This window comes from Emydura macquarii, unplaced genomic scaffold (genome assembly GCF_026122565.2).
Source record: "Emydura macquarii macquarii isolate MOO-44397 ecotype Brisbane River unplaced genomic scaffold, CSIRO-AGI_Emac_v2 contig_1253, whole genome shotgun sequence".
NCBI classification, from domain to species: domain Eukaryota; kingdom Metazoa; phylum Chordata; order Testudines; family Chelidae; genus Emydura; species Emydura macquarii.
The window spans coordinates 52,882,053-52,906,297 of NW_027131390.1; the positions used below are offsets into that span (position 1 = coordinate 52,882,053).

The 24,245-nt window shown below is 47.8% G+C and overlaps 1 protein-coding gene across 1 annotated transcript in view; it reads right to left on the reverse strand.

Moving 5' to 3' along the window:
- The window catches only part of PCNT (pericentrin), a 202,712-nt gene that overhangs the window by 133,798 nt on the left and 44,669 nt on the right, over nucleotides 1–24,245 (reverse strand). Inside the window, exons 13-17 of the mRNA XM_067548788.1 lie at nucleotides 22,529–22,665; nucleotides 15,739–15,850; nucleotides 8,506–8,770; nucleotides 8,115–8,202; nucleotides 7,061–7,277 (exon numbers count right to left, since the gene is read on the reverse strand). Of these exons, the coding sequence (XP_067404889.1) occupies nucleotides 7,061–7,277; nucleotides 8,115–8,202; nucleotides 8,506–8,770; nucleotides 15,739–15,850; nucleotides 22,529–22,665 (819 nt within the window). The remainder of the gene's footprint in view (nucleotides 1–7,060; nucleotides 7,278–8,114; nucleotides 8,203–8,505; nucleotides 8,771–15,738; nucleotides 15,851–22,528; nucleotides 22,666–24,245) is intronic.

Consider the following 24,245-nt stretch of genomic DNA (forward strand, 5'->3'; position numbering starts at 1 on the left):
AGCCGGCATCATCCCATGCCTGCTGGACAATGGCATAGTGGGACGTAAAGGTGTGCACCAATAACCAGGTGGCATCTCCACAAGAGATGTCCTGCACTAGTACCTGCACCAGAAAGGCTGCCGAGGAGGTTTGCACTCTGGTGGAGTGGGCTGTATCAACACCCGGTAGGGGCATCTTCGCCTGTTTGTAACAAAACTTGATGCAGGAAGCTATCCAGGATGAAATGTGCTGTGTGGAGACAGGTAAATCCTTCATCCTATCCGCCACAGCAGCAAAGAGTTGTGTAGATTTCTGGAACGACTTAGTACGCTCAACGTAGAAGGCTAACACCCGCCTAACGTCAACCATGTGCCACCTCCATTCTTCATCCAAAAAAACGGGAAAGAACACTGGAAGGAATATATCTTGGTTACAATGAAATTGGAATACCACCTTGGGTAAGAAAGTGGGATGGGTTCGCAACTGGACCGTGTCCTTATAGAAGGTTGTATACAGAGATAAGCACCCTAATCTCAGAGGCTCATCTCGCCGAAGTAATTGCCACAAGGAAGGATACCTTCCAGGAGAGCAATAGCAATGGACAGGTAGCCAAGGGCTCAAAGGGGGGACCTGTGAGCCGAGACGAGATGAGGTTCAAATCCCAAGGAGGCACTGACTCTCAAACATGAGGGTAAAGCCTCTCAATACCTTTCAGGAACGTAACCGTCATGGCATGGGAAAAAAACTGATTTCCCATTTAGTGGAGGGTGAAAGAATGAGATGGCCGCCAGGTGAACCTTCAATGAAGCCATAGCCAGGCCTTTCAGCTTAAGGTGCAGTAAGTACTCTAAAATTGCCTGGATCGACAACCATTCAGGTGGAATTCCATGGGATGCTGCCCAGCAGGTGAACCGCTTCTACTTGGCCAGATATGCCATCCTAGTGGAGGGCTTTCTGCTACCCAAAAGGACTTGCTGAACCTGCAACAAACAGGACCATTCTTCCGGGTTCAGCCATGGAGTCTCTATGCCATGAGATGCAGAGACTCCAGATCCAGGTGCAGCAAGCAGTCCTGGTCCTGGGAGAGGAGATCTTGCCACCGAGGCAACTCCAGTAGAGGGGCGATTGACAGTTCCAACAGTGTGCTGAACCAATGTTGGTGGGGCCATGCCAGCGTGACCAGGATGATGTTTACTCTATCCCTGCTGATTTTCAGAAGGACTCTGTGTAGCAGCGGAATGGGCAGAAATGCATACATCAGAAACCCCTTCTACTGTAAGAGAAAGGTGTTGGATAGTGACCCCGCCTCGAGGCTGCAAAGAGAACAGAATTGCAGGCACTCCTTGTTCCAACTGGACACAAACAAGTCCACTTGGGGAGAGATCCACCTCTGGAAGACCATAGCAGCTACCCTTGGGTGGAGCAACCAGTCGTAGCGGGGTAAAAAGGACCTGCTGAGACAGTTTGCTGTGTCATTCCTGAAGCCTGGCAGGTGAGAAACTATAAGGTCAACATTGTGACTCACTGCCAGGTTCCACAGACGTAACGCCTCCCTACAAAGGGCCAAGGAGCAGGCCCCCCCTTGCAAGTTGATATAGTACATGGCCGCGGTGTTGTCCGTCAGCACCCACGTTACCATGCCTGCCACAAAAGGAAGGAACACCACACAGGCTAGATGTATTGCCCGTAGCTCTCTCACATTTTTGTGCATGTCTCTCTCCTCCTGTGACCAAACCCCTTGGGTATTGTGGTTGGAGCTGATATGGGCTCCCCGCCTCACGTAAGAGGCACCCAAAAACAATATGACCGAGAGGGCTAACTCCCCGAACAGCATGCCCCACAGCACTGGGCGGGGGGCCTGCTACCAATCCAGTGAGGACAGGATGTGGGGAGGGACTGTGACCACTTGATCCAATACATGACTGCTTGGGGCATATACCGAGGCAGCCAGGACTGGAGTGGCCTGAGCCATAGGCATGCAAAGCCTTACTATGTATGTTCAAGGTGCCATGTGGCCCAGCAGCTGCAGACAAGCTCTGGCTGTTGTGACGGGGCACTCGCGCCAGCAAGTAATAACGTCTGACATGGCTTCGAAGCGAGGCTGAAGCAGAAATGTCCTGGCCTGCGTGGAGTCCAGAACAGCTCTGATGAATTCTATCCACTGTACCAGTGTTAATGTTGATTTCTGTTCGTTTATTAACAGACCCAGATGTCGACAGGTGATATATATGAGGACCAGACTGTTCCAGACCTGAGACTGAGACCTGTCCTTGATCAGTCAGTTGTCTAAATATGGGTAAATTTGCACGCCCTGGCATCTTAGGTGCGCCATCACCACCACCATGCACTTTGTAAACACCCTCAAGGCAGATGAGAGGCCAAAGAGCAACACCATAAATTGGCAGCGAGAGCAGCCCACAATAAAATGGAGAAATCGCCTGTGGCTGGGAAAAATCACAATGTGGAAGTATGCATCCTTTAGGTCGAGGGCAGCATACCAGTCTCCTGGATCCAGCAAGGGAATGATAGAGGTTAGGGAAGACCATGCAGAACTTCAGTCTCTTGAGATACTTGTTGAGATGACGTAGGTCTAAAATGGGCCGGAGACCCCCTTTCGCCTTCAGAATAAAAAAGTACTGGGAGTAAAAACCTTTCCCCTTCATGTCTGCTGGTACCTCCTCTACAGCCCCCAGGCCGATAAGGTTCTCCACATCCTGCACAAGGAGTTGCGCGTGAGAGGGGTCCCTGAAAAGGCACGGTGAGAGAGGGTTGTGAAGGGGGGGGAAAGGGGGAAAGAGACCTATAGGATATACCCTGCCGAAATTATGCCAAGGACCCAACGGTCCAATGTTATTTTGGCCCATTAGGACAGGAAGGGGGCAAGGCTGTTGAGGAATGGACGGGAGGGAGGATCCTGTTCGAAGATTGGAAAGCCATCCTCAGGTGCACCCTCAAAAGGAATTGTGCTGGCTGTTGAAGCGCCTGGATGCCCCGACTGGGATGCTGGGGCAGATCCAGCATTTGTCCTGAGCCTCCTAGATCCCCTATCTTCATCTGTAGGAGGCGAAACAAGGAGGCTGGTATCTCTGTGGCGCCTCGAGGTCTGGTGTATATTGAGGCCCAAGGAGTGCAGCACAGCCCTTGAATCCTTCAGATCGTGTAACTTGGTGTCCATCTGGTCTGAGAAGAGGGCAGACCCATCAAAGCAGAGGTCCTGAATGGACTGCTACACCTCCTGCGACAGCCCGGAAGACTGTAGCCAAGAACACGAACACATGCAAATCGCTAAGGTCATAGCTCTCCTAGCTGAGTCTGTCATACTGGAAGCCACCTGCAGGGCTGCTCTAAGCCACCATTCTACCCTCCTCAAGGATGATGGCAAAGTCCGGTGCCTGCTCCTGGGGCAGAAACTCCTCAAAATGCTCCAAAGATTGAAGTTGTACCTGCCCAGGAGCACTTGCTGACTAGCAATGCGAAACTGCAGGCTTGCCGTCAAATACATTTTCCTCCCAAAAAGTTCCAGTTTTTTGTTGTCTATTTTTGGGAGTCGCACTAGGCTGGCCCTGCCTAACGCGCTCGTTTGCGGCCGCCACTACCAGGAAACCCGGGGCAGGGTAGGTGAACAGGTATTCAAATCCCTTGGCGGGCACCTAGTACTTTTTTTCTGCCCTTTTCGACGTTGGGGCCACAGACGAAGGCGTCTGCCACAGGGCTCTCACCACCTTGAACACCCCTTCATGTACGGGCAGGGCGACCCGGGTCAGTGCTGCTGCTGTCAGCTGTCCGAGACCTCCTTAAGCTCTTCTGCCTCCAGACCCAAATTCGAGACCACCCTCTTAAGGAGCTCTTGGTGAGCCGAAAATCATCCGGGGGACAGACGGCCCCAAGGCAACCGCCTTGTCTGGGGAGGACAATGAGGTCTGATGTGGCCCAGAGAGAAGTGGCAACCCCTTCTGACAACGGGGAGACACTAACAATGTCCCTTCATGGGGTCCAGGTCCTTCTCTGACACCAATTCATGCGCTCTCTCTGGGGCCACTGGCGCTGACTGCACGCCAGAGGACCTGTGAGAGAGAGAGCCTGGGGCTACTGGGATCCCACACGGTCCCACTATGGCTTGGGGCCAACCAGGAGGTGCAGAGTAAGGAGCTTGCTCCTGAGCCCTTGGAGCGCAGTGGTGCCCTGATTGGGCAGCAGGCTACCTGTCCTCCCCTGAGGAGACAGATTCGCTGCTAGATGACCATGGGGAGGGGCAATAGCTGGTTCCCTTGCAGTGCAATGCTGTGGAGTGGAGGGGTGATGCATTGAGCCCCGAGCGCCCCGTCATTCCGATGACCACTGCCTTGGCGTTGGGGAGCAGAAGGATGACCAGCAGTGCTACCTGCCCAAACAATGCCGGGTTGCCAAGGATCCACGGTCCAAGGAGGAGCAACACTGGTGCCGTGTCAAACATTGGCACCTCGGGACCAAAGACTTGCGGCGGCGTTTGCCCCCTTTAGGCAATGACTCCCTCTCTGGCAACTGGGTTCTGCGCCATGCTTGAATGGGCAAACTCTTTAGTGTCAGGGAGCGGAAACGGTGTCAACTCCCCTCCAGAGAATGCCTGTGGGAGGTTGAATGGGAACAGTGCTGCCCTCCCGAGCGCAAGGCCCCGGTGCCAGGGATCACAATCGGTGTCACGAAGCAGCTGGCGACCGCCTCCAATGTTCCATTGAGGAGCGCCCCGGAGAAGGGGATCAGGAGCGCCCCGGAGAAGGGGATCAGGAGCGCCCACTCAGGAACCGGTACCGCGACGTTGACTCCCTGCGCGCCGGGGATGGGTGCCTCTGTGCGGGGGAGCAGTGCGGCCATCGCAAGGGACCCATCGCGGGCTTCCCCTCAGAGATCGGAGTCTTTTTCCTTTGACAGTAGCTGAGGAGAAAGTGGCAACAGCAGGGCTATCAAGTTCCTCACAACCTGGAACGCCTCAGGCATCGATGGCACCGTCAGTAAAAGACCTTCCGTTCCCAAGAGTCAGTGTGGCTCTCCCATTGGGGTCGCACTCCTGGGTGGTGAGTCCCTCTCCTGCTGGCCCTCAGCCGGCTGGTCGAAAACAGGCGCCACGCTTGACCCCACTTCCTTGGATTTTCTTAATATGGGGGAATGGCCTCTCTCCATCCTTTGCATCTTCTATTTCTGCCTTGATGGGGAAGAACAAGAAGTCCGGTGCTGAGTCAGGGCTGCTGCTGACTGGGCACTCTGCCCCAATGTCATACTCTTCACCAAGGTGGATTGAGCCGGTTTGGAAGCCAGTCTTAGCACTGCCTCCATTAGTAAGGACTTCAGGCAGATCTCTCTCTCCTTCTGGGTCCGTGGCCTGAAAGCCTTACAGATCTTGCACTTCTCCTTCCTGTGACCTTCCCCCAGGCACTTCAGGTAACTATCGTGGGGGGTCACTAAGAGGGAAGGGTTTGCTGCAAGAAACACAGGGCTTGAAACCCTGAGACTGGGGCATGCCTCGCTCCCGGGCAAAAGTCTCAGCAGGGACTATTCCTAACCTAACTACTTAATTATCTAGAGAACGAACAACAACAACAATCGAAACTACTGAAGGTAATAAGCACTTGCGAAGCAAGCAGAGCAGTTCCAACAACCGTCACAGGCGGAAAGAAGGAACTGAGAGGGCGCAAGGCCAGCAGTGCCTCATATACCACGGCATGTGTGCGGGACTCCAGAGAGCCAGCCCTATGGGTACTGCTGACAGGAAAAATATTCCAGTAACCATGCACGGAGGTGTGCACACACCTAGAATGGAATTGACATGAGCAAGCACTCGAAGAAGAACATGGCTATCTTTCAAGGTATGGATGCAGAGTCCAAAAGTCAGCTTTGTTCTCAACTATACCATGTCAGAGAAGAAATATATGTAAGAACTACCACCATCTCATCTCCACCCCACACCTTCATGGCATATGTAAAATTTATATAAAAACCTCTTGAAATTGCTTTGCATTATTTTAATATAAATAGGTTAGAAGCATGTTCCTCCAGGAAAAAGGGACATTGGTGAGTAATTGCATAAAAAGTGTCCTATGCCCATACGAAACATTCCTTTATTAAACTTAGTTATGCAACAATAGTAAAGTACAAAAAGATTTGATTTTTTTGGGAGTATTACTTTAACCTGAGCTCTCTTGCCAATTTTTTACATAACATTTTCCTGACTTTTAAAATAACTCTCTCCCTGAAGTTGGATGGAAGACCTACACAAACGACGAATCTTACTAATGGAATACACAGGGAAAACAGTGAACCCTGCTATACACAAAGTGCTATTAAATCCACAAAAATCAAACAAAGTGAAGAGATATGGAACAGGATTTTTTCCTCCAATTTTTCTCTGTTAGTTGCCTAGGTGTTTCTTAAAACCACTAGAGTAGAGCAATCAGAAAGGGGTGCAACTTTCAACTTGACAGGGCCTCTCTAAGCATCAAATATAGCAAATTACATACATGAGACACTGCTGTGGCAATCATTCCTCATCTGTAGTTCATTATAGTATACAAAGTCATATTTAGGACTCTACAGCAGGAATATTTATGAAAATGAAGATAAACATGTTCAAAAGAATCATAAAAACAAACGATTTTCAGGACCATTATTAAGAAAAAAATCTAGAACTTTAAATGTATGTAATTCCAACTAATTTGGAATTTTCAAACTCCCTTCAAATAATCCTTCAAAGCCTAAAGATAAAAAAAAGTTTGGACAATCCAAGTAACTCTCCTTTTTACACATGAACCTGCAAGTATATCTTAGGGTATATCAACACTGACGGCGGCGAAGTCACCACCGTCAGATCGACCTATCTGGATTGACTGAGAGGTCAGTGAGATCCAGAAGTCAACACAGTAAGACACCCCCTCAAGTGGCATAGCGCTGCATCAACGGGAACACGGTTCCCATTGGCACAGTGCAGTGAAGACGCCGTGCAGACCAGAAGCACAGCAGTAGATGCGAGTTATGCAAGCTACTCTGCGTAGCTTGTGTAACTCCATTGACTGCCGCCGAATCACCAGGTAAGCATAGACCGGGCTTTACCTTTGATGTGCTCTTCCGAAAGCTTTGCACGGATGTGTTCAAGATCCAAACAATGTTTCTTTTTTAATTCCTCAATTTCTGAAATATATCTGTCTGAGAGATCCACCTTCATCTTCATCAGGTCCTCCTTATATTGGAGTGCAAGGGAAGACCGTAAGGAATCTAGTTCACATCTGTGTTTTTCCTCCAATTGCAGTCGCAAATGTGTAAGTTCTTCCTGCAGAAAACACATATTCAGAACCAAGACAGATAGATGCCTTTATCTTTCAGATAATCATGCTAAAAATTAATGTGATAGAAAGTGTACATAACATATTTTAACCACACAAGGTCTCTTACCAGCCTGCTTCTCAGGACATTCTTGCTTCCACAACCAGTTCTACTCTGGGAGTAGAGGGAGCAGCAGAAGTCCTAACTCTGCTAACAGAACCATGCTACCACAAGGTAAGGTGGAGCTTCAGGAGCTGTCAGAGGATCTAGGAGAGTTGGAAATGCCTGTAGGCATCTGAGTAGGGAGCTTGGCAAGAGTCTTGATACTAACATAGGGGAAGGAGACTGCTTACAACAGTGGTTTTCAACCCGTGGCCCAACCAGAACACATGCGGCCCATGTGACATTCTCAGGGCCATCCAGGTAGCACCAGATGCAGCCCACAATGGTAAGTAGGTTGAGAACTACTGGCTTATACTATACTTTGCATTACCGTAGCACCTAGAAGCCCTACTCTTGGACCAAGACCCCACTGTAGAACTCAGCCAAGAGCCACACGGGGAAAGCTTCATGGCAATTCTTGAAACACTTATTCCCAAAGCAGCAAGTGAACTTAAAAGCAAGGATAATGTATCAAAAACATACTTTGTTCATTTATTTTGTCAGTTGTATAGTTTTGTTTAAGACAATTATAGTATACTTGGTAAAAACAACGCAACAATAGTAATACAAAACCTCAGTATAGCACCTGCTATTAAAATTTTGCTGAGAGGTGTGAAGCAATTGTCATGTTTTTGTGCAGATTTCAAAATGTGCATAATCTCTGTTAAAATTGACCCTTTACCTTGTGCTGCTCCAGTTGCTGAGCTAGTTGGTCAAGTATATGCCTTCTCTCTTTTTCACTTGCCTCTTCTAAAAGCGTGACAGAGGAGCTGAATGGAGAAAAGGGGTTTAGAAAATTAACTTGAGCACTCACTTTATAAAATATAGAATTAGAAGAATTCACTGATTCTTAAAATATTAGAGTTTAGGTATGTACAGACCATCATCTAGTCAAATACTACTGAACAACCATTTCAATAAAAACCTACGCCCTCTGCACCAATTACTAACTTTCACCCTTGGGTTTCTGACCTCCCACCACCAATCCAAATACATACACAAAGCGTTTTCTAGGAAAGGAAAGTTGAATGTCTTTTGTCATTGATGAGATTAAAGAAAAGAACAGTCATCACCTGATATCTAATGCCTGAGGTTGACTAATCTCTGACTCCAAGAAAGAGTATTCCTTCAATTCTTGCAGTCTCTGATGTAGCAGAGTTAATTCTTCTCTGTAGTTTTCTTCAGCTGCCCCTAATTTCTGTTCAAAATAAATTCTCAGTTGTTCCAATTCAGTTTCATGTTCACTTCTTCTTTGCTGCCGCTGCTGTTCAAAGTCTTGCTTTAAGTGTTCTATTTCATCCATGTGTGATGTGCGAGCCAGAAGCTGTTCTTTTAACTCTGGGTAGAAGGTGGAAAAACCCAACACCTTTAACCTTGGGGGGTTTTTTTTTGTTTTTTTAAACAAATAAAAAAACACCCCCACACTTTGAACTCACTCATAGATCCTATGAAGATTAACCATATTCTGGGTGGGGAGAAAAGAACAGAACCCAACAAGCAGCATGACAAGTCATGATTTCAAAGATATAATTCCAATGCTTCCTTATTTTTTGTGAGGGGTAGCAGGGCAGGTACCTAATTGGGGGGGGGGGGGGGGGGGGGGGGGGGGGGGAGAGCAAATAAAACATAGCCACGTCCCTGTTTACACCACATTTAGGCCTGGGCTACACCTAAAAGTTAGACTGATCTAACAACATCGATCAGGGCTGAGAAAAATTTTGCACCATGCATGACATAATTAGCCCAACTGTAGATGCACCTATGTCAACAGAAGAATTCTTCCATTAACCTAGCTACCATCTCTTGAGGGGATGGATTACCTACATTGAAGAAAGACCCTTTCTGTCCGTGTCATAAGTGTCTACACTACAACGCTACAGCAGTATAGCTACAGCTGTGCAAGGCAGCCCTTGTGCTCTAGACATACCCTCAGAAATTAGCCCTCTTGAAGTGAGTCAACACTGCAGTCAGCCAGCCAGCCCCCCCTTCTTCCTTTCTTTGTGCTCTTCAATGCGGGTAATGGTTATGGAGAGGCAGTGTGATCTAGTGGACAGAACACTGGACTGGGATTCAGGAGATCTGAGTTTTAGTCCCAACTCTGCCAGTAGCTCACTGTGTGACCTTCAGTAAATCAATCCCCCTGTGTGCCTCCATTTTCCCATCTGTAATGTGGGGATAATGATACTAACCTTCTTTGTAAAGCATTTTTTGATCTCAGATTCTAAGGTGACAAGGGACCAATATGATCATCTAGTCTGATTTCCTGCACAGCGCAGGCCACAGAACCTCACCCACCCACTGCTGTAATAGACCCCTGACCTACGACTGAGTTACTGAACTCCTCAAATCCTGGTTTAAAGACTTCAACCAACAGAGAATCCACCAGTAAGTGAGCCATGTCCCATGCTACAGAAGAAGGCAAAAAAAAAAAAAAAAAAAAAAAAAAAAGGGCCTCTGCTAATCTCTCCTGGAGGAAAAGTCCTTCCCAACCCCAAATATGTGGATCTCCTAAAGCCTGAGCATGTGGGCAAGACTCACCAGCCAGACACCCAAGAAAGAATTCTCTGTAATAACTCAGAACCCACCCCATCAAATGTCCCGTCACAGGTCACTGGCATATCTACCATTGGTAGTCAAAGATCAGTCAATTGCCAAACTAGGCTAACCCATCATACCATACCATCCATAAATTTCTCAAGCTCAGTTCTGAAGCCAACTAGGATTTTTGCCCCCACTCCTCCCCTTGAAGGCTATTCCAGAACTTCACTCCTCTGATGGTTAGAAACCTCATCTAATTTCAAGTCTAAACTTCCTGATGGCCAGTTTATATCCATTTGTTCTTGTGTCCACACTGGCACTGAACTTCCTCTCCCTCCTTGTTATTTATCCCTCTGATGTATTTACAGAGAGCAATCATACCTCCTCTCAACCATCTTTGGGTTAGACTAAACAAGCCAAGTTCTGAGTCTCCTCTCATAAGGCAGGTTTTCCATTCCTTGGATCATCCTAGCAGCCCTTCTCTGTACCTGTTCCAGTTTGAATTCATCTTTCTTAAACATGGGAGACCAGAACTGCACATAGTATTCCAGATGAGGTCTCACCAGCACCTTGTATAATGGTACTAACACCTCCATATCTCTACTGGAAATACCTCATCTGATGCATCCTAAGACCTCATTAGCTTTTTTCATGGCCACATCTCACTGGCGGCTTATAATCATCCTGTGATCAACCAGTACACCCAGGTCCTTCTCCTCTGTCACTTCCAGCTGATATGTCCCCAGTTATAGCAAAAATTCTTGTTTTAGTCCCTAAATGCATGACCTTGCATTTTCCACTATTCCATTCCATCCTATTTCTATTACTCTAGTTTACAAGGTCATCCAGATCTTGTTGTATGATATCCCGGTCTCTCTCTGTACTGGCAATACCTCTATCCGCAAATTTTATTAGCACATTCCCACTTTGTGTGCCAAGGTCAGTAATAACAAGATTAAATAAGATTGGTTGCAAGACCGATCCCTGGGGAACTCCACTAGTAATCTCCCTCCAGCGTGACAGTTCACCTTTCAGTATGGTCTGTTGTAGTCTGCCCATTAACCAGTTCCTTATCCACCCTTCAATTTTCATATTAATCCCCACTTTCCCAATTTAACTAATAATTCCCTATGTGGAACCATATCAAATGCCTTACTGAAATCTAGATAAATTAGATCCACTAGATAAATTAGATTCCCTTTGTCTAAAAAAATGTTATCTTTTCAAAGAAGGAGATCAGGTTGGTTTGGCACGATCTACCTTTTGTAAAGCCATGTTGTATTCTGTCCCAATTACTTGTTAACCTCGATGTCCTTAACTACTTTTTCTTTCAAAAATTTTTCTGAGACCTTGCACACTACTGAGGGTCAAACTAACTGGTCTGTAGTTATCCGGATCACTTTTTTCCGCCTCGCTTAAAAATAGGAACTATGTTAACAATTCTCCAGTCATATGGTACAACACCTGAGTTTACAGATTCATTAAAAATCCTTACTAATGGGCTTGCAATTTCATGTGCTAGTTCCTTTAATACTCTTGGATGCAGATTATCCGGGCCTCCGATTTAGTCCTACTAAGCTGTTCGAATTTGGCTTCTACTTCCTCACATATGGTAATTTCTACCTCCATATCCTCATTCCCATTATCCACCCTACCACTATCCCCAAACTCATCATTAGCCTCATTAAAAAGGGAGACAAATGTATTTGTTTCGTTATTGGATCATGCCTACATTATCCTTAACCTCCACCCCATCCTCATTGCTTAGTGGTCCCACTTCTTCTTTCTTTGTTTTCTTTCTATTTATAAGGCTATAGAATCTTTTACTATTGGCTTTAATTCCCTTTGCAAGGTCCAACTCTACTTGGTTTTTGGCCTCTCTCACTTTATCCCTACATATTCTGACCTCCAAGAGGTAGCTTTCCTTGCTGATCCCTCCCATCTTCCACTCCTTGTAGGCTCTCTCTTAATCACCTGTCTGAGATGCTTGCTCATCCAGCTTGGTCTACTACTCTTGCCTATGATTATTTTCCCCTTCCTTGGGATGCAGGCTTCAGATAATTCCTGCAACTTTGATCTGAAGTAATTCCAAGCCTCCTCTGCCTTTAGATCCATGAGTTCTTAAGTCCAGTCCACGTCCCTAACTAACTGCCTTAATATTTTTAAGTTAGCCCTTTTGAAGTCAAAGACCCTAGTCACAGATCTATTTTTGTTTATCCTTCCATTTAGTTTGAACTGAATTAGCTCATGGTTGCACAAACCAAGGTTGTCCCCTACAACCAGTTCTTCTATGATGTCCTCACTACTCACCAATACCAAATTTAAAATAGAATCCCCTCTTGTTGATTCAATATCTATTTGGTGAAGGAATCCGTCAGCTATCACATCCAGGAAAATCTGGTCCCTATTATTACTACTAACACTTGTCCTCCAGTCTATATCTAGGAAGTTAAAGTCTCCCATAATCACACAATTCCCAATATTATTTACTTCATTAAAAACTTTATATAGGTTTCTATCCATATCCAAATCGTATCCCAATGGTCTGTAGCACAAGCCAAGAACTATCAGCTTTCTTCCCCAGTGCAACTTTCTACTGATGTGAAGCGCTATATAAAAACTAGGGGTGATGATGATGCAGAGCTCTGCAATGGGGGTTGAACCCTGCACCCTCTAGTGCTCCCATGCAGCAGAAATAATAATTTAACCCAAAGCATCTACTGTAATTCTTTATTTACCCCAGAAACAGCCGTCCTAGCACAAAGTACTTTGAAAAATTTAAATCCCATAAATTAAATGTAAATTAATCTTGTCAAAGGAATTGCTTTGCTCATAGATTGGCCATGTGTGAACTAACCCTCATCAGGCAAAAAAGTCAGAATGCAATGGCTCTGTTGAGCATACAGTGGTCAGGATTCTGATCACCTAGAATGATGGGATAAGCCAGCATAGCACCTGTGAAGGATAACTGTCTTCAATCAATTACAATTCTTGTAAGAAGCCAAGAGAATAGAGGATGAAGGAGACTCATTAGGCTTCTGTATACATGAACTTTCAGAAGGGCTTTGTTGAAGTCCCTCACTAGAGGGTGTGATTGATTAGGAACTGGTGAAAAGGTAGAAAACAAAAGGACAGATTATTAGTTGAATGTGTCAATAGTCAGTAGTAGGAACAACTAATTAGAAGAGGAAATGAACATCAAAGAGGCAAAGTTTGTAGACAATTATTTACATTACTCAAGAATATAATTTAAGAAGGACCTAAGAAAGTTAGATAACTGGGAAACAAGATTTATGAAATTCAGTGTGTACTGGAAGGAATAATTTCAACTCTACACACTGCTGATGTATTCTAAAACACAGCTGTCTACTCAGGAAGAAAACTTAGGTGTCACTGTCAACAGCTCAATGTGCTGTGAGAGGGGGCAGAGAAAGGGCTGGGTGGGGAAAAAAGCAAACTAAGATGTTACGGTCTATTAAGAAAGAATGAATAATAATATAGTCATTACATAAATCCATAGCATGCCCTCACCTGGAGCACTGGGTTGCATTTTGATCACACCATCTCATATCAGATGAAGCAGAAATAGAAAGAGGTCCACAGAATGGTAACAGGAGTGATTAGAAGCATGAAAAGATATTAACGTTTGATAAGGTTAGGATCACTTAGTTTAGACAGCAGATATGACAGAGCTACAGAAAATAATAAAGAGCATAGAATTTAGGCACCCTTTCTTATTTACCTTGGTAATTCAAGAACAAGAAGGACCCCATGTAATCAAAAGCCCAATAACTTAATTTTGATAAAATGATTTTTTTTAAAAACCCAAACAAACACATAATTAACCTGTGCAACCTGTTATAAGATATTATGGAATCAAGATCCCAAAAGTAGATTGGACATCTACACTAGTTTTAATATATACAGTTATATTTCTACATAAATGGCAATGATACATCCTTAACTATGCAAAGTACAGACATCACAAGGGAACTAACATCTAAAATGGCATAATCCCAATAAAACTGCATGCTAATATAACTAATGGTAAAAGCACAGTCTTCGGACGTCTTTTTCATTTTTCAATCAATTGTGCAACTCTTTGTGCACATAAAAGTGTGGCCATGTAACACATCATCTAATCAACAGAAGGCATCAACACTCTGAACAATCCAGATCATGACGTTACGCTTTAAGTTAACAAAACTTTTATTTTAAGACAACTTTCATTCAGAAGATTTCCATAGTATATGAAATATAAAATGAATCCTGTCAATGGCAGATTTCACCATCACTCCACTCACTGCTTTCTCTACTTATGCTTAAATTTCGGCTTAGCTGCCTTCAGACATTTCCATAAAAACAACTTATTTTTAAAAAACATGCAATACTTATGTTGCATTGTAAATATATTGGGACAGAGTAAATTTTTGCTGTCATTTTTATGAGTTACTATCTAGTTTGAGAAGTGCAAAATTAAACTCACTTTCCTGGCTTTAAAATCTGTGCTCTTCTGTTTGTTGGTTTTGAGGGTTTATTATTTTTCAAAACCCAAACATTCTTGAAAAGCTAATATACACTTAAAATCACAGGCTGACACTAGCAACATTAATTCTAGCATAAAGAATCTTGTCTGGAAATTTCCCTTTTTAAAAAAATTAACTTGAGACCTTGAAGAGTGGGGAGATTGGACATTTCACCTGAGGTCTGCAGAAGGAGAAAACACTCACTTCTACTCATCTCATAATATCTGCAGGCAAAGAAAGAGCCCTGTAAGGGATGAGCAAGTGAGGGGATCCCTGGCTAGGAACATGAGGTCTGCAACAAGGGAAGAAAAAGGGGATATTGGGGACATTTCTTCCTCCCTCCCAGTGAATCTTCTAGGGAGGGAAAGACTAAACATTAAAAAGATCTTCTGAATATTGGTAAATCCCTTAAAATTAAAGATTTCATTCAGGAACCACGTATCCAACTAAATTAAAATATACCAGGAAAACCCTACTTCAGCTTCAGACCTAATCTAACCTGAGACTTTGTTCCTTTGTTTACAGATTATAAAGGGGTCCAGGATCAGGGTAATGAAAACCTCATGTGTATGGTAAACAACCACAGGACAAGGGTTAAAAGGTGGGCAGCAGGAACTACTGCCATCAATATTTTGTGTTGATTTATATCTCTATTGTACATAAACGCTAGTTGATGTAACCATGTGTTCCTATTGCTGCTATTCTCTTCCTCTCTCCCCTTCATTTGTTTGTTACATTGCATCTCATCTTAAATTTGATTTTAAGATTTAAGGGACATGAACTGTATCTTACTATGTTTGTAAACTGTCCAACAGCTTGGGTCCTCTGGGCGCTAATGCAACATAGATAATAGCAGTGACGGTGACAGTAGCAGTGATGACAGCTCTGCTGCAACTTCAACTATGGCACAGATACCACCACGCCATAATCTGATACAATAAAATTGTAGGGCATATCTGCCTTCATACTTCACGACATAAATTATAAAGCATGTGAACAAGATTGAAACTTTTCCCACAGGCACAGTATTGCCTACTTGAGGGCTTTAAACCTTATTCTAAAGCATCTGGTACTGGGCAAAAACTGAATTAAATGGACCATTTGTCCAATCCAATATGGCAAGTCCCGCTGTTCACGCTTGTGACTGAATGTCTGTTCAATACATTTTGTTAAAAATTGTTTCATACTTATAGTTTTCTTGTATGTGAGATAAAGGCAAGAAATGAAATGTTTTAACCATACCACTTAGCTCCTGTCGACTTGCTCGCGTGCTATCAAGCTGAGACCAAAGCTGTTTGATTTCTTGTTGTGATCGAGCCTTTAATTCCTCATATGTGGCCTGAAGTTTCTCCATCTATGGAAGACACATTAGATTTAAGAATCGTGTTAGCTACTTAGCTCTTTCTAAGACATGAAAAACTAACAGGTGGAAATGCTATGGTACTATCCAGACTCTGGGCTCACAGCAGAGGATGGTGGAGACACTGATAAGCACCTTAACTATTCTCTGAACATCCCTCTAATTGAGCCAAACGAGGGAGCCATCTTGGCATGCGACCTATGTCATGACTGGTGAGACTGTGAATGCAGAGAAGAAAATAACTGAGAAAGATATAGGAATCAGTAACTGGAAGTATATTAAAGAAGAACTAAGGAAAGGATTTGACTGAACTGCAAAGGGCACATTAATAGATCTCGTAATGTGTTACACAAAGTTAAATCTAGTTAAAAATCTATGAATACTAATTTAATATTGATTCATACTTCATGTTCCTAATTTTGGTATAAAACCAAGAAAAACAAGGTTACTTACCAGTAACTGTTGTTCTTCGAGATGTGTTGCTCATATCCATTCCAATATAGGTGTGTGCGCACCCAGTGCACAGATTCCCGGAACTTTTTCCCTAGCAAGCCCCGCATGGCCAGCTCAGGCGCCCCCTGGAGTGCCGCGCTCATATCACGGTATAAAGGGCGCTGCTGGCTCCGCGGGTCCCCAGTCCCTTCTTTCTGCCAACTCCGACAGTGGGGACGGGGGGGTGGGTTTGGAATGGATTTGAGCAACACATCTTGAAGAACAACAGTTACTGGTAAGTAACCTTGTTTTCTATCTTCGAGTGATTGCTCATATGCATTCCAATGTAGGTGATTGAGTAGCCATACCTTGGAGGAGGGTAGGAGTTATTGGTGACCTGCTCTTGACAGCACGGCTCTGCCGAACCCCGCATCTTCCCTCGCCTGTTCCACGATGGCGTAGTGCGACGTGAACGTATGGACTGACGACCAGGTCGCTGCTCTGCAGATGTCCTGCAGGGGAACCCGCTCCAAAAAGGCTGCGGAAGAGGCCTGGGTCCTAGTGGAGTGTGCTCTTACCGCACCTGGGAGGGGTACCCCTGCCTGCTCATAGCATGCTCTAATGCAGGCAGTAATCCAGTTGGAGATTCGCTGGGTGGAGACAGGCGAGCCCTTCATCCTATCCACCACAGCTACGAAGAGCTGTGTCGACTTCCGGAAAGGCTTGGTCCGCTCAATATAGAAGGCCAGGGCTCGCCTGACGTCCAGCGAATGTCCTCTCCTTTCCTCCTCCGACTCGTGGGGTTTTGGAAAGAACACAGGAAGGAAAATGTCCTGGTTACAGTGGAACTGAGACACCACCTTAGGCATAAAAGCCAGGTGAGGTCTCAGCCGGACCTTATCCTTATAAAAAACCGTGTAGGGGGGCTCCGAGGTTAATGCCCTCAGTTCGGAGACCCTTCTGGCCGAGGTGATAGCCACCAGGAAGGCTACCTTCCACGATAAAAGGAGAAGGGAGCATGTGGCTAGGGGCTCAAAGGGGTGACCCATCAGTCTGTTGAGGACCAAGTTAAGGTCCCAGGGTGGCACCGGGTCCCGCACCTGAGGGAAAGTCCTCTCCACCCCTTTAAGGAACCTCACCGACATGGGGTGAGAGAATAGGGAGCGGCCCTCCATGGGTTGGTGGAAGGCCGAAATGGCCGCTAGGTGTACCTTGAGGGAGGCCAAAGCCAGGCCCTGCAGTTTAAGCTGCAGTAAGTACTCCAAGATAGCCTGTATAGGTGAGAGGCTTGGGTGTAACCCTCTCGCTTCTGCCCACCCTGAAAACCTCCGCCACTTAGCTTTATATGTTACTTGCGTGGACGGCTTCCTGCTGCCCAGGAGGACCTGTTGAACCTGTATGGAACAGGCTCTCTCTCCCTCCGTCAGCCACAGAGTCTCCAGGCGGTGAGGTGGAGGGAGTCCAGGTCGGGGTGCAACAATCTCCTATGGTCCGGGGCGATCAGGTCGCATCGTCTGGGTAGCGGAATCGGTTCGGTGATGGAGAGGTCGAGCAGCATGCTGTACCAGTGCTGTCTCGGCCACGCTGGGGCGATCAGGATGATGTTCGCCCTGTCCCTCTTCATTTTGAGGAGGACTTGGGGCAGGAGCGGGACGGGGGGGAATGCATACATCAAGTCCCCTGTCCAGGGTACTAAGAAGGCATCGGACAGAGAGCCCGGCTCGCGACCCCTGAGCGAGCAAAACCTCGGGCATTTCCTGTTCCCGGCTGTAGCGAACAGGTCTAGACGGGGAGTACCCCACCGTTGGAAGATGAAAGCCACTATGTCCTGGTGTAAGGACCATTCGTGGCGGGGAGAAAAGGATCTGCTGAGGCGGTCCACCTCGCTGTTTCGTACCCCCGGGAGGTGAGAGGCAGATAAATGAAACCCGTGCCTCACCGCAAAGTCCCATAGGCGAATAGCTTCCTGGCAGAGTGCCGAGGAGCGTGCCCTCCCCCCGCCTGTTCACACAGAACATGGCTGCCGTATTGTCTGTGAGGACTTGGACTACCATGCCCTTCAGGAATTGAAGGAAGGCCTTGCAGGCCAACCGGACCGCTCTGAGCTCGCGTACGTTGATGTGCAGAGCTCTCTCCTCCGGTGACCAAAGCCCTTGGGTGCCCTGGTTGTGAGAAATGTGGGCTCCCCATCCCCGATCGGATGCGTCTGTGATGAGCATCACAGATGGGAAAAACTCTCTGAAGGGAACACGCCCGTCATCACTTCCCTCGGGTCCCTCCACCAAACGAGGGACGACAGCACCTGTGGGGGAACCAGGACCATTCTAGTTAGAGAATGCCTGTGCGGTACGTACACCGAAGCCAACCACCTCTGGAGATGTCTAAGCCTCAATCGTGCCAGTCTTACTACGTATGTAGAAGCTGCCATATATCCCAACAGCTGCAGGCAATGCCTGGCTGTCGTCATGGGGGACAGGTGAAGATTAGATATGATGGCTGCCATTGCCTCAAATCTCATTTGAGGGAGGAAGGCTCTGGCTTGTACTGCATCCAACTTGGCTCCAATAAACTCTATACATTGCACCGGAGTGAGTGTGGACTTTTGCTCATTAATAAGCAACCCCAGTCTAGTGCACAACTCGCGTGTGAGGAGCAGACTATGTCTCACATGAGAACTTGACTTCCCCCTGATCAACCAATCATCCAAGTAAGGGAAGATTTGAACTCCGCTACGGCGCAGGTGGGCTACCACCACGGCCATACATTTAGTAAAAACCCTGGGTGCTGAGGAGAGCCCAAAGGGTAGGGACCGAAATTGATAATGGCATCCCACTACCACAAACCTCAAAAACCGCCTATGGGCAGGCAATATCGAGATATGAAAGTAAGCATCCTTTAAATCAAGGGCGGCATACCAATCCCCTGGGTCAAGGACCGGAATGATTGTGGCGAGGGAGACCATACGAAACTTAATACGCCTAATATACTTATTTAGGCGACGTAGGTCCAGAATGGGTCTAAGGCCTCCCTTCGCCTTGGGGATTAAGAAATATCTGGAGTAAAATCCCCGACCCACTTCGGCCAGCGGGACTTCCTCCACCGCCCCCAGCAAGAGGAGGGACTCAATCTCCTGGACCAGGAGTTGAACTAGGGCCGGATCCCCCGTCGGGGACAGCCCAGGAGGGGTGTTGGGAGGGGAGGCTGTGAGTTGGAGGGTGTACCCCTTGGCAATCACCTCCAGGACCCACCGGTCCGTAGTAATGGCTTCCCACTCTGTAAGGAAAGGGCAAAGCCTATCCGCGAACGGCCGGTCAAGATCCCAGATAGAAGGAAGAGTACTACCCTCCTGCTCTGGGTCAAAACCGTTTATTAGTATTACCCCTTTTTGCTGGCCCCCCGCAGAGGACCCTTGACGGCCTCCTCTGCTGGGACCGCGGTAGCGCTCACGACCTCTCCTCTGCTGGGTGGGTCGAGGAGCCGGTCTGGGCGGAGGCGGAGGTTGCCTTTGAGCCTGTGGTCTGGACTGCTGTCTGGAGGCTTGGGGGGTATACAAGCCGAGGGACTTCAGGGTGGCCCGAGAGTCCTTGAGTGCATGCAGCTTGTTATCTGTCTTCTCTGAAAACAGACCCAGACCATCAAAGGGCAAGTCCTGTATGGCCTGTTGAACCTCCTGAGTGAGGCCAGAGGCCTGAAGCCACGAGCAGCGGCGCATCACGACCGCCGAGGCCATAGCTCTACTGGCGGTGTCCACCGCATCGCTAGCTGACTGCAGCGCAGCGGTAGCCACCGCGGCCCCCTCCTGGAGTATCGTGGAGAAGTCCACCTCCTGGTCGGGGGGTAGCTGGGAGGCGAACCTCTGCATTGAGGCCCACAGATTTTTATTATATTTCCCAGAGGGCCTGGTGGTTAGCTACTCTAAACTGCAGCGCTGCAGTAGAATAGACCTTCCTCCCAAATAAGTCCAGCTTACGGCCCTCCTTATCTTTGGGAGTGTTACCCTGGTTCCCCTGACGGTCCCTCTGGTTGGCCGCATCGACCACCAGGGAGCTTGGCGTGGGGTGGTTATAAAGGAACTCAAAAGGCTCCTTGGGGACGTAATACTTCCTCTCCACCCCCTTGGATGTGGCGGGCAGAGAGGAAGGGGTCTGCCAGAGCTTCCTCGCGATCTTCATGACATTGTCATGCACCGGTAAGGTAGCCCGTAATGGCCCTACAGAAGGGGAGGGCCCGAAGAGGGGGTCCTCCTCCTCAGACATGAGTCTAAACTCCATGCCCAAGTTCTCAGCAGCCCTCTTTAAAAGGTCCTGGTGGGCCCGGAAATCAAACAGGGGGCCTCTGCGATCCCTGGCTGCTGCCTCATCTGGTGACGAGGAGGAAGACAGGGGTAAGGGCCCAGTGGAGGGTCCCTCCCCTGGGTCCGAATCCTCCGAGCCCTGCTCCTGAGCCTTAGGGGGAGGGGGTGGGGGGGGCCGCCACAGATTGAACGGACACTGAGCCCTGGGGCATAGGGGCATTCCAGGGTCCCCAATACGGCCACTGCCAAGGCGCCTGGGTCCACCCGGGGACTTGCAGGGAAGGCTGTTGTAGTCTCCCGGCCCACTTGTCGCAGGAGCCTCCCGTACGTCGCTTATTTCACCGATGCATGGATCGGTCCGATGAGGACGACGTGGACTGGTGCCGATGTCTGCGGTGCCGGCGATACGAGGAGGTCGGGGAGGACGACGACGTAGCGGACCTGCCCCTGCGGCGAGAGGACTTGCGATACCGCTTGCCCCCCCGGGACCGAGAACGGTGCCGACGATGGCGACGCTGAGGGGACTCCAGTCGCCCAGCCATCGGTGCCGGGTCCATTGGTGCCAGGCCCATCGGTGCCGCCGGATGTGAGCCGCTGCCTCTCGAGACGGCGGACAGAGACCTGGATCGGTGCCGGGACGGGCTCCGCACCGAAGATCGCGAGCCCGAATCCCGGTCCCCACTCAGGTCAGAGCTGGACCTGCGGCTCCGGCGATGGACTCGGGACCGCCCACGGTGCCGCGGTGCCGAGTCGCTCGACGACCTAGAGTCGGAGCGCGGAGGGGAGCCGACGCTCTCCACCCTCCGTGACCGTCTGGAAGGAGACTTGGATTGGGAACGTCTCCAACCACCGAGACCACCCAGCGCGGGTTTGCCTCGAGACGCAGGTCCCTTATCCCTCGGCCATGAGGGCTCGTGCCGCAGTAAACGCCTCCGGCGTTGACGGCCCTTGCGGGTGCACTCCCCCACCCCCAGGAGTCGGGGGAGGCAACCCGCGCGGAGATCCCGGTGCCAGAGTAGACTCTACGGCCCTTGGCTGGGGCGTCTCCGTACTCCCTCCGCCCTGCGAGGGCCGGGGGGAATCCTTGGGTGCGGCCAGGGGCCGTGCCGACTTCTTCGGCCCCTTCGAGGCCCGCTGCGGTGCCGAAAGCGGTGCCGGTTGGGGGGCGCTCCGCACCGACAACACACTCGGTGCCGACGGGGACCGGGACGGCTCAGAAGCTGGACGGAGCGCCGACTCCATTAGAATTGCCTTTAGCCTCGCATCCCGTTCTTTTTGAGTCCGAGGCCTAAAGGACTTGCAAATTTTACATTTGTCTCGACGGTGTTCTTCGCCCAGGCACCGGAGACAGCGGTCATGTGGGTCACTGATCGGAAAGGCTTTAGCACACAAGTCACAGTTCTTAAAGCCTGTGGAACCCGGCATGACTCCCTCTGTAGAAGGAACCCCAGCCGGGGTTCTAAACTTATCACTATAACTAATTCTAACTTATCTAACACTATAACAACTAATGAACACAACTTTGAAACAGTAATGAAAAACTAGGGAATGAGCTACTTGCACGCAGCAAGAGGCGATAGTTCCAGCAACCGTCACAGGCGGAAAGAAGGAACTGGGGACCCGAGGAGCCAGCAGCGCCCTTTATACCGCGATATGAGCGCGGCACTCCAGGGGGCGCCTGAGCTGGCCATGCGGGGCTTGCTAGGGAAAAAGTTCCGGGAATCTGTGCACTGGGCGCGCACGCACCTACATTGGAATGCATATGAGCAATCACTCGAAGATAGAAACTTACATCATGCTATATTTCCCCCTTAAAAAAAAAAAAAAAATCTAGATTTGAAATACAAAAGAGTGGCCCACATTATTTAATAACACTTGTGGCTCCTAAATACTATGTCACTTACCTATTTCATATCAAACATTCAAAACAAAAAAATCATATTAACCTCCTGCTGAATCTCCTGTTCTCTTTCCTTGCTTTTCCTTTTAAGGTTTTCTAGACTTTGGTCACGTTCGGTCTGCAGCTGTTCACGTAGTTTTGTAATTGCCAACTGGTGCTCATTCTCCATGTTTTTACATTTCACTACAAAACAAAGTTAGTTCTGTTACATTACTAGATTAGATTTTTTTCTTGTGAACTACCTAATGCAACATCAGTTGTGAGATTAATTAAAGCAAAAAATTATGAATCCAGACCAACAAGTTAATAGGCTAGTTAAACTGTAAGTTTATGGCATTCTGTATCTGGGTTAATAACTGAAGAGACCATTACAATTGTGTAAAAGGCACCAACTGGCTAGCTCAGTACAGGCATTTATTCCACAGTGATGAAAGAAGAACTGTAAGAACTTTAACAGTAAAGAAATACAGCAGGTGGAAACTTGGAATTTCCACCCAGAGCCTTATGGTCCCTTATGTGCAATGCCATGAACAGGTGGTGAGGCCAGCAGCATCCTCCAGGAAGACACCAGAGGCAGCTGCCTGAAGACAGAACATACATAAGAGACAATGCCAGAATAAACAGCAGCAGCCTTACAAGCACAAGGAACACATTTCTCCAGAGAACCTCCAATTCACAATGCTGCTGGCAGCTAGGATTGCAAGGGCAAGGAGAAATAGTTGGCCACGGGACTGGAAAGCACTTCTGCTACCAGCACAAACAGTTGTAGAAGAAGAAAGGGAGATAAAGACAAATAAGGGGAGAATACTTGTCATGCTGGCTGAATGGGGAGGGGGGGCATTTATTGGTATTTTGGGTAAGATCCAAACTTATATTGATCTGGTAGTGTGGCTGACCCTTTGGGGTCAGGAGGAACCTTTTTGGTAAAGAGCATAGAGTTTAAATAACTGATCTCTTTACTGGACCTAGTGGCTGATTGGGAGCCAGAGACTGGAATGCAGTAAAGGGGGCTGTGTGTATTTGTATACTGGCTTCTTGATAACCAGTGTGGGGAATCAGAAGCACTGTTTGTAGCTGGTTGGGAAGCCTGACTTCAGTGTAACCCATCAGTGCTGGGAGAATCTGCTGTCCTTTTACAGCATACCCTGACCTTGGCATTATCAGGTGGCTACCCTGGGCACAGTACTCACATCAAATAAATAGAAAGGAGCACTGGGAAGATCCGGACAGAAATGATTCTGTCACAACAGAAAGCTGTACTCTGCCCTCAGGAGGGAACAAGTAAAGAATCAGCAGAAAACCAGGGAGGAAGAGAGACTCATAGGTAGGTTCCTTCACAGCAGCCAGAAGATCGCTAGCAGGATAGTAAAAGCATCCAACCGATGTTTACATGGGTAACAGGATGGAGCTTGCATCTCAGGGCTGGTTTGCTGCCTACCAGCTGGCACCAAAGTTCCCTAATGTCAGTTGCCCTGAAGCTAGTTTTCAATTTATTTGAAATAGTTGCCATTTCCCCTGCCATTCAGAGGACACATGGCTCCCAAACCAACTGGTAGCTCTTCCCCCTCCACTTGATGTATACACACTGCAGGAGGTATTGGGTGCCAACTTCTCCATGGGGTAAATCCTTTGTACTCCTGAAGCTGCTCTTTTTAAGGCAGTTATATTCTCTGCAGGCAGCAGCCTTTGATGCTATTGCCAGCTATGATAGAGAACTCTCCAAAGGCCAACGCTTTAGGCTCCCTTCACATCTCACACTCCTA